Here is a 13959-nt window from a genome sequence, read left to right as displayed (position 1 = left end):
GCAGTGATACATCTTACAAATAACGCCGCGCAAAGCAACCTTAGGAAGCGAAATTAAAAAAAAATTAGGCAGTATCGACGGGCCCGTATGTAGAAGATCATTTAAAGATACTCCTGACGGGGACTTGGAACCGTCGAAAACGACGAGCAACTTTGCCGATTTCTCCACGCAATGATGCGGTAAATGGAATTGTGGGAAAACATGTTGTTGTTCCAACTTGGCTTTGAGCGCTTTGAATTGCCTAAGTGCGCGTTGAAAAGAGTCTTCTAACGTGTCAATGCTGAATTTGGTCGGCAACCTAACTGAGTACTGACCTGACTCAAGTCTAGAGTAGCCCTGATGGAAATGCTACTCGCATAATTCGTGATCAGCGGATATTGTGGGAGTTCCGCTGCAGGAGTAGTCGATTTCACAGAATCTTTCAACAATCTGAAAGGGAGTCTTTCTCAAAATTACTTTACGAAGCGGTGCTAGAGATGAATGCCCATTGCGAACGATTCAGTGTCCACCCAAAGCCAGCCAACAAATTAGGTCGGAAAATAGACCGGTTACAAGCAATAAATATATTCTCTGAGATTTGAAAAACGTGGAGTCCGCGAGAGATATGTTTTTAGGAATGCTCCAGTAAGAGAGGTCGAAATCAAGGTTCGTTTGGTAGTCAGTTATCGACCGAGTAATAACTGCTGAAAAGGATGTGGTAAGTCTCTTGTCGCGGGACTGAACAGCGAAGTCAGCTGACGAATTGGATACCATCGTTGACTCGATTATTTCTGAAATCGATACGGCTGCATGATGAACCTTGATCTGGAGCTAGTTAGCCAGACGCGTGGTGGTGAAATTAAGCTGGGATCCGGAATCCAAAAGAGCACGGCATGGTATATATATGCCTGCGTGGCTTCTGGCGTAAATAATTGCAGTAGGAAGCAAATCGAACTCTGAGGGTTGGCTAACAACGATTTCGGAACTGTGCTTAGGCAAGGTGGTGACGGTGGGGTTCTATTGCAAGCTGCAAGCCAGGTGCACATGTGGGTGATTGAGCCGCTATAGGGGCTAAGTGCAACAGCGAGTGTTGCTTTTGTTGACAGTGCCTGCAATGCCCTGAGCGACATTGCTGCAAGCCATGACCTCGCCGGAGGCAGTTTAGGCACAGGTTTAAGCGCTTGTCTTCCTTGGAGACAGATTTATAAATAATGGGCACTTTACAATATGGTGCTCCTTAGAATCGCAAACGGTACAAAATTGCTTATTATCGCTGGATGTGACAACGAAAGAATTTTATCTATGGAAGCGTCGGCTCGAAGGCTCGGTGCTGGTACCGTAGCGCTATTGAGGTGTTCCACCATGCGTCTTTTTCTTCTCAGCAACGCTGACATATCAGCCCAGCTTGGAGGCTTGTCAGATGGCAGGCTTCCTCTCATCTCTTCTGATTGTTATGGTCGAGCTTGCGTGTGATAATGTGAACGAGTAATCCATCGACCAGTTTAGAGATCGTTGACATGGTGCTAAGTGCACGAAGACGCGAGTTGATTTTGTCACTTAGCCCACGCAGACAGTCCAAAGATAGCTCGAACATGACCCTGGAAATGTTGCAACTTATTATCGAATCGCTGTAAGTAACTCCAATGCCTTGTCGTAGTTGGCATCGGCAGACTCCAATGATTTGATCGTGTTGAGAGCTGCGCCATTCAAGCATGCACGCAAGTGCAGAAATTTCTCTACCCTGCTCAAATCCTCGATGTAACCTACAACACTATTGTACATGGCGATGAAAGCTGGCTAATCCTCGTAGCTGCCGCTGAACCTGGGCACTTGCGCCTGTTTAACGGGGAGAGAAAAGTGGTGATATCTTGGTTAGGAGGAATTGCTGTATGCGATATGTTCCTTTGTAAAGGAATACATATATAGAGTTAGAAAAACTTTGCCTTCCAATAGGAAATGGCAAACTCGGAACATGAATCCGATGAGAGCTCGAGCAGGTCCACCTTTTTGAGTTTATCTTGCCACATTTCGAAATCGTCCTTCACTTTCTCTACAGTGTCTATACGAACTGTTAAATCGAATTCATCATAGGTGCTCATGTCGCCGGTGCTGAAATGTTCGCCCATTGCCTTTCGTTGGCGCTGAATAGATGCGCGCTTGACCATGTAGAAGTCCGCGACACCCGTTCCTACATTATGCTTGCCAGCCGTTTGAAAGTTGTCAGCATCGTTGGTCATCTTAACTGTTGTTCATTGTAGCACGACTAGCGGTCCAGCGTTGAAGGCGCACAAATGATTTCCCTTTGACAATGCCGAAAGTTAAGTTTGGGCACAACGAGAATGCGATTACCGCTCTTTCCAAATGATTGTATATGTCTGTGTGACTGTGCATACGCATGTACGCTGATCGATGCTGCCTTGCTTATGCGAAATGGCGCTTGCACTGATACGCGCAGCACGGTTGGTTATATTAACTGATCTGCCGAACAACGCAAATTGAGATTAAAGAATTCGATTGTAATCTGCGAATGCAAGGGGTGCGATCTCGATCGAATGTGCGAAGGTTTGCTTTATATATATGTGTGATGTGCCTGACGGCGTTGACCAGACAAGTAAAGTTTGTGACGAAAAATGCGCTCTTTACTAAAATCCGAGAGGGCGATTACGTCGGGGTCACCAATGTTCGAGGAGATGCTGTTTTGCATCCCACTTCGGCCTTTCCTATTATAATTAAAATAAAATAGCCTAGCTTTCGTTTTTAGAGCTCGTGCACTTTCTCGAAGTTTTAGCGTAAGTGAATGACAAAACGTGTTGAATAGTATTCGTTTTTCGATTTAACATTTTGTGCTGTTACGTTTAACATGGTGCTGTTGGCGCGCCGCAGAGGGCACTCAGCTTTTAGCGCATCTATTCATTGCAGTTTTGAAATGATCCTAAATCAATGAAGTTTGGTGGTTCTGCTGCAAACAGCATCTGTCACATTATTTTTTACCTTTAGGTATTGTGCTGTGAATTGGAATTCTACTAAGTCTAATCTCATTCTTGTTAATGTGGAAGTTTGTTTTTTTATTGAAAATTAGTATGTTTATTTATCAGTTTTTATAGTAAAGGTCTTGCCATATCGTCTAAAATGAATAACTGTCCAATGTATCGCTGTTAAATTCTGTTTATTACTTTTGTAAATGTTCGTGATGCGTATGCCACCGCGATGTCTACCCCATCATGTGATTGGGTTACGACTGCTCCGATTGCTTGTCTACAAGAATCTGTTGTGATACAAAATGGTTTCCAGATTTCAGCCAGATTTGTAATAAAGTATGTTGAAATATTGCGTTCTTAAGATACTCAAAAGCTTTTTGATGTTCTGGAGTCTAATCGAGTTTTACATTTTACTTGCAAAAGAGAGTAATACGTCCTGAATAATGAGAGAAGTTAGGTAATAAAGTATGTAGTAATTGCAGAAGGCTACAAATCTTCTTGATTCATCTGCATCGAAAGAAACGGGGTTAGTTTTAATATCATATTTTTTATCATCAGGTAAATACCGTTGTTTATGTATTTATGACCTAAGAATGTGACTTCGCGGATAAAGAACGAACATTTTTCAGAAAATTTTTCAGTTAAATTCCATCCATCTGTCCGTTTGAACGCTGAAATCTCTGAAACTATAAGAGCTAGAATGTTGGGACTCGGCATATAGATTCTTGGGCTTCCTGCGCAGCGCAATGCAATACAAGTAATTTAAAAATTTAATTTAGAAGTAAGGAGACGGAAACGGGCTAGAAACAAACTAGAAACTAGGAACCTTAAAAATATACGGTCAAACTGTGTTGTGACGATTCGCACCCGATCGTCAAAGTTGAGCAGAAGTCTACTCTGGGGGTCTTTCACACACTTTGTAATAAAAACTCAGAAATATGTTGAACTTCACTAGTCATATTCATTTGTAGACTTTCAATCTTTGACTTATTGCTAACTTTGATTTACAAATTCGGAAATATAAAAGCTCGGTTATAAACGCGACCAGCTTCTCCTTAGGTCTTCTTCGTAGTGTAGTGCTGCTAACATCAGCAGCAGAAATCTAACATTCGCTGTTAAAACTGCTGTTGTCCACTGCTTCTCAGAGTCGCCAGAAAACAGCTGTCCAGCTTCTCCTAATCGACAGAAACACCCGTTCATGCCGCCCCCAATACTGGACCCAGTATTCAAAGCCTTAGACCATGCTTAAACTCTGAAAAGGTTGAAGTGTGTTATGGAGTGAATGCGGGTATATTCAAAGGTGCATGGGTTGTGTACTTGGGCTAGACTCTTCAGTAAATCTTGGCAAGGGCAAACGACAAATCTTTGACACAGACCTCTTGTAAATACCCGTTGAGGTCTTAATTGTAGCTACTCGAACGAGCCCATCGGCCCCAGGATGTAAGTCGATGATTCGCCCTAATTTCCAGTCAGAAGGACCAGTTCGATCATCCTTGATGATGATCATGTCGTTACGCAGAAGATTGTCAGTTTCGTGGCGCCACTTGGGGCGCGCCTGCAGATGAGATAGCCAATCTGCACTCCATTTTCTCCAAAAGAGGCGAAACATCCTTTGACCATTCAGGAACTCTGTGTTTAATGAAGAATCCTTAAGACTAGGCTCAGGGAGTGACATCATCGAATCCCCGATTAAAAAATGTGCAGGGGTGAGAGCTTGCAAATCATCTAAGTCAGACGTTAAGGGGCATAATGGCCGAGAGTTCAAGCACGCTTCTATCTGGACAAGAATGGTAGACAGCTGCTCGTACGTCATTCGAATCCCATTAAACGATCGATAAAGATGGGTTCTAACAGCTTTTACGTTGGATTCCCAGAGTCCTCCAAAGTTTGGACTATGTGGAGGATTGAAATGCCACTGAATGTTTCGAAGAGTAAGTTCAGGAACTACTGTCTCTTCAATTCCTTTATAGAATTCATTGGTCCACAGCTTTAGAGACTTGTCGGATGAGATAAAGTTGGTTCCACAGTCGCTGTATAGATGTTGACAAAAACCCCTACGTCCGATAAAGCGCTGCAGCGCCCACAGAAAATGCTGTGCCGACATTCCCGTGACTGCTACCAAATGAATCGCTTTGCTCGCTAAGCAAATGAAAACTGCAATGTATGCTTTATAGCAAGTGTGACCTCTGAATCTGGATGACTTTATCTCAATCGCACCAGTGTAATCAACTCCAGTTGCTTCGAACGCCCGTTTGGGCGGATTGACACGGTGTGCTGGTAAATCTCCCATCAGTTGGCTTGATGGTGACGGCCGGTGTTTGAAACAGGTTACGCACTGTCGCAGAATCCTTTTTACTGCCTGTTTACCGTTGACGATCCAGAAAACTTGATGAATTGTAGATAAAGTTAGTTGCACACCGCCATGTAAGGTGTTGTGATGAGCGTTCCTTATAACCAAAATCGTCAAGTGGTGGGCCTTTGGAAGGATTATTGGTGTGCGTTGAGACATGGAGAGCTGCAAAGCATTCTTAAGTCTGCCTTTAACTCTCATGAGCCCCTCATCGTCGAGAAACGGTGATAGCTGGCTGAGTTTGTTGTGTTTGGATAGAAATTTGTTGGATCGTAGTCTTGATAATTCTTCCGAATAGACTTCTTGTTGAACCATCCGCACCAGTGCGAACAAAGCCTGTTGAAATTCAGATACCTAAATAGGGCCGGTGAGTCTATCCGCTTTTTGTGACGAGTATTATAAATGAATCGTTTGACATAGGCTGTAACGAATAAGAGTTTATTATAGGAGGAATATGATTCGATAAATGGTTGCACTTCTATACAAATGTGGGCTCCGATGTGCTTTAAGGATTGCTCTCCTGAAATAAGTTCTGATTTTGGGGACTGAACTGGATTGACTGGCCAATGCTCCTCTGAAAGATGCAGCCAATGTGGTCCGTTCCACCAAAGCGTGTGGTGTTTCAGCTGGGAAGGGGTGAGTCCGCGTGTAGCACAATCTGCTGGGTTTTCTTGCGTAAGAACATGTCTCCACTGCGATGGCGAGCTTGCCTCCAGGATTGCTCCAATTCTATTCGACACAAATGTCTTCCAACGCCTAGGGTCACCGCTGATCCAATACAGCACTATCATTGCATCCGACCAGTAGTGTACGGATATGGTGTGATGTGATGCTTGAAGTTGATTGACAATCCAATCGGCTAATTGTGTACACAGCAGGGCTCCGGATAACTCAACTCTCGGAATTGTTAGCGGCTTAACAGGTGTGACTCGACTGCGGGCGGCTAATAAGTTAACCTGCACGGAACCATCCGTACAACTAACTCGAAGATAAGCGCATGCTGCATACGCCATGGGTGATCCATCACAAAACATGTGTAGTTGCAACGTCGAGACATGCCTTAAATCGAAGCCTAACCACCGAGGGATGTGTATCTCTTCAATGTCGGGGAGCTCTTGAATGAGCTGTCGCCACCGCTCGGCGAGTTGATCTGGCAATGGGTCGTCCCAATCTAATGATGGGGGGGGCTCATCCTAGCGCTCGATACGAAAACTCCAAACTTCCTTCAACAGGATTTTCGCAGCGATGATCACTGGTGCCAGGTATCCCAACGGATCGAATAAGCGTGCTACTGTGGATAGTATAGAACGTTTGGTGAATATAGGATTGAGAGAAAACTTAAGATTAAAACCAAAACCATCTTTGTTTGGATGCCAATACAACCCTAAAGTTTTAATGGAGTCCTTATTGTCTATCTCAAAAATGCTACTGTTAGAGAGATCTGTAGTTGGGATGCTTTCTAAGATATCTGGATGGTTGGATGCCCACTTCTTGAGCTCCATGCCTGCTGATTGCAGAGCTGCGATGACATCATTGCGAATTTTTAGAGCTCCGTCGATGGTCTCGTGTCCTGTTTGAACATCGTCCACATAGATTTCTTTTTTAAGGACATGCTCGGCCAGAGGATAGCGTTCGCGCTCGTCGGACGCAATCTGATGTATGACTCGAATCGCTGTGAAGGGTGCCGAGGCAGTGCCAAACGTTACTGTAGTCAAAAAATATTCCTTGATGAGTCCCTTTTCATCGCGCCAGAAAATTCGCTGATACTGGGCATCTTCTTCATGCATATCTATGCAGCGATACATTTTCGTTATATCGGCCACGAAGACATACCGATGGAGACGCCAGTTGAGTATAACTCCTCCAAGATCGTTTTGTAGGGCGGGACCCGTGCATAAAATATCATTCAAAGACCTCCCGTTAGACGTTTTGCACGAAGCGTCGAATACGACGCGCATCTTTGTAGTTAAACTGTCGTCTTTGATCACAGCATGATGTGGAACGGTGCACGCAGAGATTGAGAGTTGCCTTTGAGCGTTGATCCTAGTGTGTTCTTCCTCACTACCTTTTACCTCTTTTATCTGCTTTAGATCAAAGTACTCTTGAATAGTGCTGGCATACTGTTGACTGAAATCTGGCCGATGATTAAGTTTCCTTTCCAGGGCGTGGAAACGGTTTAATGCGATTTGTCTTGACCGGCCGATCACCTGTGTGGGGTCAAACAACGTTTTTAAAGGCAAACGAACTAGATATTTCCCATTCGGCTGACGGATATGAGTTTGTTGAAAATGGTCTTCACACCATTTTTCCTCTGCGTTGAGTTGTCGTGTTGTGGAGACCTGATCCAATTCGAAAAACCTCTGTACCATGTTGTTTAGGTTTGCCAAATTACAACGAATGGAGATTGATGTCGTCTGGGCTGCTTCAGCTGGTCCAAAAACTATCCAGCCCAGTTGTGTGTTTTGTGCAATTGGTTCTGCAACCGTCCCTTTCCGTATGTCCGGAAGCATTAATTGCGGGATAATGTCGACACCGATAAGTAGGTCAATGCGACCTGACTTGATAAAATTAGGATCTGCAAAGGATAACCCTTGGAGATGTTTACAGGACTTAATGTTTACATTTTGTTTTGGTAAATGACCTGTTAGTGACCGAAGGATGAAGGCTGAGGATACGTAGGCATTAAAATCCGATCCTGAACATGAGATTATGGTGAAGTCGGTGCTGTGCCTGCACTGATTATGCGAAGTATTACCAATTCCCGTGATCTCAGCTCGAACAGGATGCCGTTTGAGTCTAAGCGCTTGAACGATGTTTTCCGTGATGAGGGTGCCTTCCGAGCCATGGTCGATGAGAGCTCGAACTAAAGCTGACTGCCCAGTGGAGTTATTTACGATCCGAACCAGTGCAGTAGCAAGAAGGGTCGTTGAGTTCAGATGGGAGGCAACTGCGCTGAAGAGTTGCGTTGATGGTGCATTTTGTACCGCGTCTGCGCTCCGACCAGAGTCTGAAGTATGCTGTCGGGATACTCCAGGAGTCAATGAAGGACTTTGTTGAGCATTCGGGAAATGTAACAAAGTGTGGTGCCGTTGACCACATTGCGAGCAGTTTCGGTTGCTGCTGCATTGACTGAGAGAATGGGAAGCACTAAGGCAGTTGATGCATGCCTTCGAGCGGTCGACTATAACCTTTCGCGCGAAACAATCCTTGGCAAGGAAGTCCGGGCACCGTCTTAGAACGTGATTCTGTTGGCAGAGCGAGCACCTGATGGATCCAGACTCAAGAGTACTGTGGAAGCTGTGTCCCCTAACAGTGGAGTTTCCCGATGGTCTGGTTGTCTAGCGATGGTTGGTCGATTGTATAGATGATCTAACTGGAACGGCTGGTTTCCTACTCTCGATTAGGTCGATGCTGACCAATCGACTGTGAAGAAACACCTCCAGCTTTGTGAAGGTGGGGATTTCCACGTTGTTGCCCAGGGAGTGTTCCCAGGCCTGCGTTGTGCTGATAGGCAGCTTTGTGAGTAAGTGATGTACCAACCAATGATCACAGGAATCAATGGCAATGTGTAGTCGTCGGAATTCACTAATACATACATTTGCCAAGTTTAACAAATTCCTAAGGTCCACCGCGATCTCCTTGGACAGTGGCTCGATTCCGTACAGTGCATTCATATTGTACATGAACTGCAGTCGAGGGTTGTTGTATCGTTTTACCACAAGGTTCCATGCCGCTGAATAGTTGGTTTCTGTTAATGCCATATGGTTTATATCCTGGTCTCGTTCGAGGCTCCGTTATGGCGATGTACGTGGCAAAGGTTGCGTAACTTTGCTGGTTTAAATTAATAATAGATTTGCAATCAAGTAAGCACAAAGATTGAAGTATGTTTACAAATATTGGAAGCTGATGAAGTTATGAGTGTATGTTCCCCTCATGGGCCACCAAAATGTTGTGACGATTCGCACCCGATCGTCAAAGTTGAGCAGAAGTCTACTCTGGGGGTCTTTCACACACTTTGTAATAAAAACTCAGAAATATGTTGAACTTCACTAGTCATATTTATTTGTAGACTTTCAATCTTTGACTTATTGCTAACTTTGATTTACAAACTCGGAAATATAAAAGCTCTGTTATAAACGCGACCAGCTTCTCCTTAGGTCTTCTTCGTAGTGTAGTGCTGCTAACATCAGCAGCAGAAATCTAACATTCGCTGTTAAAACTGCTGTTGTCCACTGCTTCTCAGAGTCGCCAGAAAACAGCTGTCCAGCTTCTCCTAATCGACAGAAACACCCGTTCACACTGACACTCGAATAGGCAAATTCAATAATTATTAATGAGGACGTTCAGTTTTTTGTAAAGAAATTAGAGACATTTTTTTGTTTGAAACGAACACTTAACATGAGTCCTTGATCCACCATGCGCTGGAGAAAACAAGGATGTGCGTATATATGTAAAATGTATTATTTAAAAATAAAAATGTTATAATAACCATGGAAATTAATAAATAAAGGTGGTAGTTTGTAACACTCAAAAAAATCCCGTTTTAACTTTTAGAAATTCTTATAAAATCTGGGTGATAGACAGGTTTAAGCGTTATGGTCGTTAAATTCGGCGTCGCAACCTGCTGAAAAAAGCATGAGCTGCGCAGGAACCTTAAGAATCTGCATTTCAAATCCAAACTGTGTTGAAAACTCACATCCCAAACCGCGTACGTCGTAAAAATATCTTCCTGAAATGGCATAATGCGGACTTTTAAAAGTGTCCATACAAGTGAGGACCGGCCTAATGCACACATTAAACAAGCTTCAAATCAATAGATTCTAAACAGTTTTGAAGTTTCGTTCAATGCGTTACAATCCTCTGACAAAAACTTCTTTCATTCTTTTCAAAACAATTTGCATATTTAAAAATTTCAACTTACCAAACGCTTCCAAAATTGTGTTAGCCTCCAAGATCTGCTGTTGTATCCACGAAGAAATGTTTGAAGTGATTGTGCACAAGTACTGTAGTATAAATTTTGTTGTCTCAGTTTTTCCAGCTCCAGATTCCCCAGATATAACACACGCCTATAAATAAAAGACATGTATCTTGACTATCAGATACCGGTTACTTAGCTAAATCAGCAAAGCAAAGCATATTCGTGATAACTTCTTAATGCATGGTCCTATCCTAAAAATTTGGAGATAGGTAGATAGGTGATCAAAAAATCAAAATCATTCTAGCTTTTATAGTTTCCCAGATCACTTTCATTGGGACAGAAAGACCGTCAGTCCGACCGAAGGACGTACGGACGTACGGACAGACGGACATTGCCAGTTCGACTCGGCTAGTGGTCCTGATCAAGAACATATATTCTTTATAGGGTCGGAAGAGCTTCCTTCCACCTGTTAAAATTATTCCGACGAATACAATATACCCTTTTACTCCTTAAGTAACAGTTATTTGTCAAGTAATAACATTGTGTTAGACCATCAAATTACCTGAATAAATGTTTAAAAATCATGTTGGCCTGAATGCGCCATTTTTAAACGTATTCACAACAAAATTTCCCTACCAAATTTTGAGAATATGCACCGAAAAGTTTGGGGGTGGCTGTTTAATCGATTTTTATCCGCAATTACAGGCAAACGTATTATTTGCTAACGTAACATTGAAAAACACTACTATTAATCTCATAATCCTAAATTAAAAATTGTTGCAGAATTTCTCTTCGTAATAATGTAGGATCTGTGAAAATATGTTTATAATGTAAAGTTTACTATTTGCGTAGGTATGTACTGCTGGTAAAGCGACTATATTCTCCTTGATAGGGCTGCTAGGAACAGGTCTCGGCACGGTCATATCTCTTCTGCGGATGCTGGCAAATGGTAGTTGAGCGGGGAGCATAAAACTTTCTTAATGAAATCATTTCCTTACGTTCGTAGGGTATCTTCATTGAAAATATCTGCTCGTTCTGAAGTTAACGTACCTTTAATGTACTAAATTCTAGAAGTGTTTGGCCTAATGATGAATTACCGTTACCTCTATTCTAAAATCGGAGAAAATATACTTTCCTAACCATTCCTGACATAGAAATCGTTGGTGTTAAAGTTTCTTTGCAATCTTCATCTATTTATCATCATCTTCGTATATTCACCTGGATCCGAGTTAATAATTTATGAGCAACATTAGTTTGCTACAAAAACTGTTCGATCTCATCTTTCCAACAGGGATCCATTGATTGTTTTGGGGGATATTCGTACCCAAGGGTGCCCAAGGATCGTCAGCTTAATCCACCTTCACAGGACTCACAGCCTCCTCCAGCTTCACTGGGCGCACAGCTTTATCCGGCTTCACAGGACTCTTCGTTTCCAAAACACGAGTTTTAACTTACCACATTATGTCAACTTCATATATAGAGGAAACAAGTCACACAAGAATCGATTTACACAATCGATTACTAGACAACCAAAATGAGCTACAAGGACAGATCCAAGAGCTTATAAAAAATTATGGAAATTGTGAGTTAAGGCAAGGATTCGGTCGAATGATGCCAGCGAGACGGCTATTGTTTCGGTAAGGAACGATCCCTGGCAGCAGTTTTGCGAACTAGATGAAGAAGTTCAGCAAGTGGCATTACCCACTGAAGATGAGTATGCCTTAAGACTAACAGTATTAACGGAGCTGGTCTAGAGCTGGTCACCAGGTATTTAAAGACAACATGGCGTCAGCAAGCGGCCCTCAAAAGGCACCTCGGCGAATCCAGAACATCAGATCATCACCAAATCAATAGTGACTTATCGATCTACACGGTTATCTGTCAACTAAAGAGACGATGCAAAGAATAAGAATCATCTCTAATTCTGTCGTCCAGTGCGCCCACAAACACCCCAGCCCTACAACGACTCCTGGAGGCTCTATCAGAATTATAGAGACAGGCCCGTGATGATCTCGATAATACGCCTGGGGTAGAGGCAGTCGCCGAAGAAGAACTTATTAAATTTCAGACCTTATATGAAAAATATAATATGACCTCGCTTCGAGAAAACGACTCTCCAGTGAGCCTAAATTTCTCTCTACGGCCAATCAGTATTCCCGAGTTTGATGGCGAATATCTAGATTGTCCCCGGTTTCACGACTTATTTGTGAAATTAGTGCATAATAAAACATACTCAGCCAACCAGAAGCTGCATTTTCTACAAGGCTCACTCCGCGGAGAAGCAATGAACATTTTGACAGACACAACCTTCTCACAAGGTGGATGCGATGACACCTAGCACCGACTAAGTCCCAGGTACCAAAACGGCAATATATTAGTCTTTGCTGCAATGGGAGAATTCGTCGATTATATGCCCCTTAACGGGTCCGCACAAGAACTTCGAGCACTGCATGACACAGTGCGAAAGATTTTCAGTACCCTTCAGAACCTCGATATCAGCACAAAATCCTGGGATCCAATCCTGTGTTTTATTATCGGAAGAAAACTAGAACATCAGGCTGTAGCTGCGCTAGAAAATTCAGCAGATGCACCAACGGAAATTCCAACGTTAAGGAGTGTGCTGACGTTTTTTGAGCGGCGCACTTGCATGCTGGAGTCGATAGGCGCACAACCTACAGCAACGCACCGCCATCAGTAAGTTCACAACGAAGAGAGCTGCACCACATCATCTTAGAGAGTGTAACTGTTTTCAGGAAATGGACCCCAAAACGCGACGCCAAGCTATTATTTAAGTACGAGCATGCACAAATTGTTTGCTACAGCTCATAAGGTCGAAGTATGTGGGTCACTGGCCACTTGTGAAGTCTGCCAGCAACGGCATCACTCACTGTTACACCAAGGACCGTCTAGCAATCCAGAGTCTGGCGCTGTAAGCATTGCAGGCTACGACAACCCTAGAGGATATGTTCTGCTCACGACCGCCAAGGTATCATTACATGGGCCAACCGGTCAATTAAAAAAATATCGCTCTGTAATAGATTCTGGATCACTGATTAATCTTATCTCAAGGAGGATAGCTGATTTGCTATCTCTTAAGGAAACCGATTGAAATATTTGGAATCCGAGGAAAAATAACAACTAGATCAATACTAAAGCTCTCGTCATGTACATCCGGTTTTGAAACACTAGTAGAGGTACATATTATTCCCACAGTCTTTACAAAATAACCGTCATTACCAATTGAAAATTAACTTAATATTCCCAAAGCACTGCCGCTAGCAGATCCTGACTTTCGGCAACCTGGACCCATTGACCTAAACTTAGGGGCTGGTATATATCCTCGTTTAATGACCGGTGAACTTCTTAAACTAGGACCTAATAAACCTCTGGCGCAAGGCACAAGGCTTGGTTCTCAATAAAGAAACCTCATCTGATGCGGAAATCAAACCTATTTAAGAAGAACACGTAGACGATCTTGCAGGACCGAACTCTGCTTATGAGCCAACAAAAGATGAAAACCCGGTGAATAATAACCAATTTTATATAGAAGATAGCAAACGGCAGAATGAGATTTCTCTCGATGAAGAAGGGATTCATGTAACGATTCATTGATGGATCGTAAAGTATCAGAGCCTGAAGATATGTGTAGCCAACCAAAAACTATCGACACTGAGCATTAAGCAGCATTAAGGAGATATGAAGGAATTTAACTATAAACACGTGCCTCCGAAGCT

The 13959-nt window shown here is 43.0% G+C and overlaps 1 protein-coding gene across 1 annotated transcript in view; it reads right to left on the bottom strand.

Moving 5' to 3' along the window:
• The window catches only part of LOC119562437 (myosin-2 heavy chain-like), a 375936-nt gene that overhangs the window by 275287 nt on the left and 86690 nt on the right, over positions 1–13959 (bottom strand). The window contains exon 3 of the mRNA XM_037875622.1: positions 10229–10373. Coding sequence (XP_037731550.1) covers positions 10229–10373 — 145 coding nt within the window. The remainder of the gene's footprint in view (positions 1–10228; positions 10374–13959) is intronic.

Source organism: Drosophila subpulchrella, unplaced genomic scaffold (genome assembly GCF_014743375.2).
Source record: "Drosophila subpulchrella strain 33 F10 #4 breed RU33 unplaced genomic scaffold, RU_Dsub_v1.1 Primary Assembly Seq47, whole genome shotgun sequence".
NCBI classification, from domain to species: domain Eukaryota; kingdom Metazoa; phylum Arthropoda; class Insecta; order Diptera; family Drosophilidae; genus Drosophila; species Drosophila subpulchrella.
The sequence above is the reverse complement of the archived record's forward strand: the minus strand, read 5'-3'. Positions and strand labels throughout refer to the sequence as shown.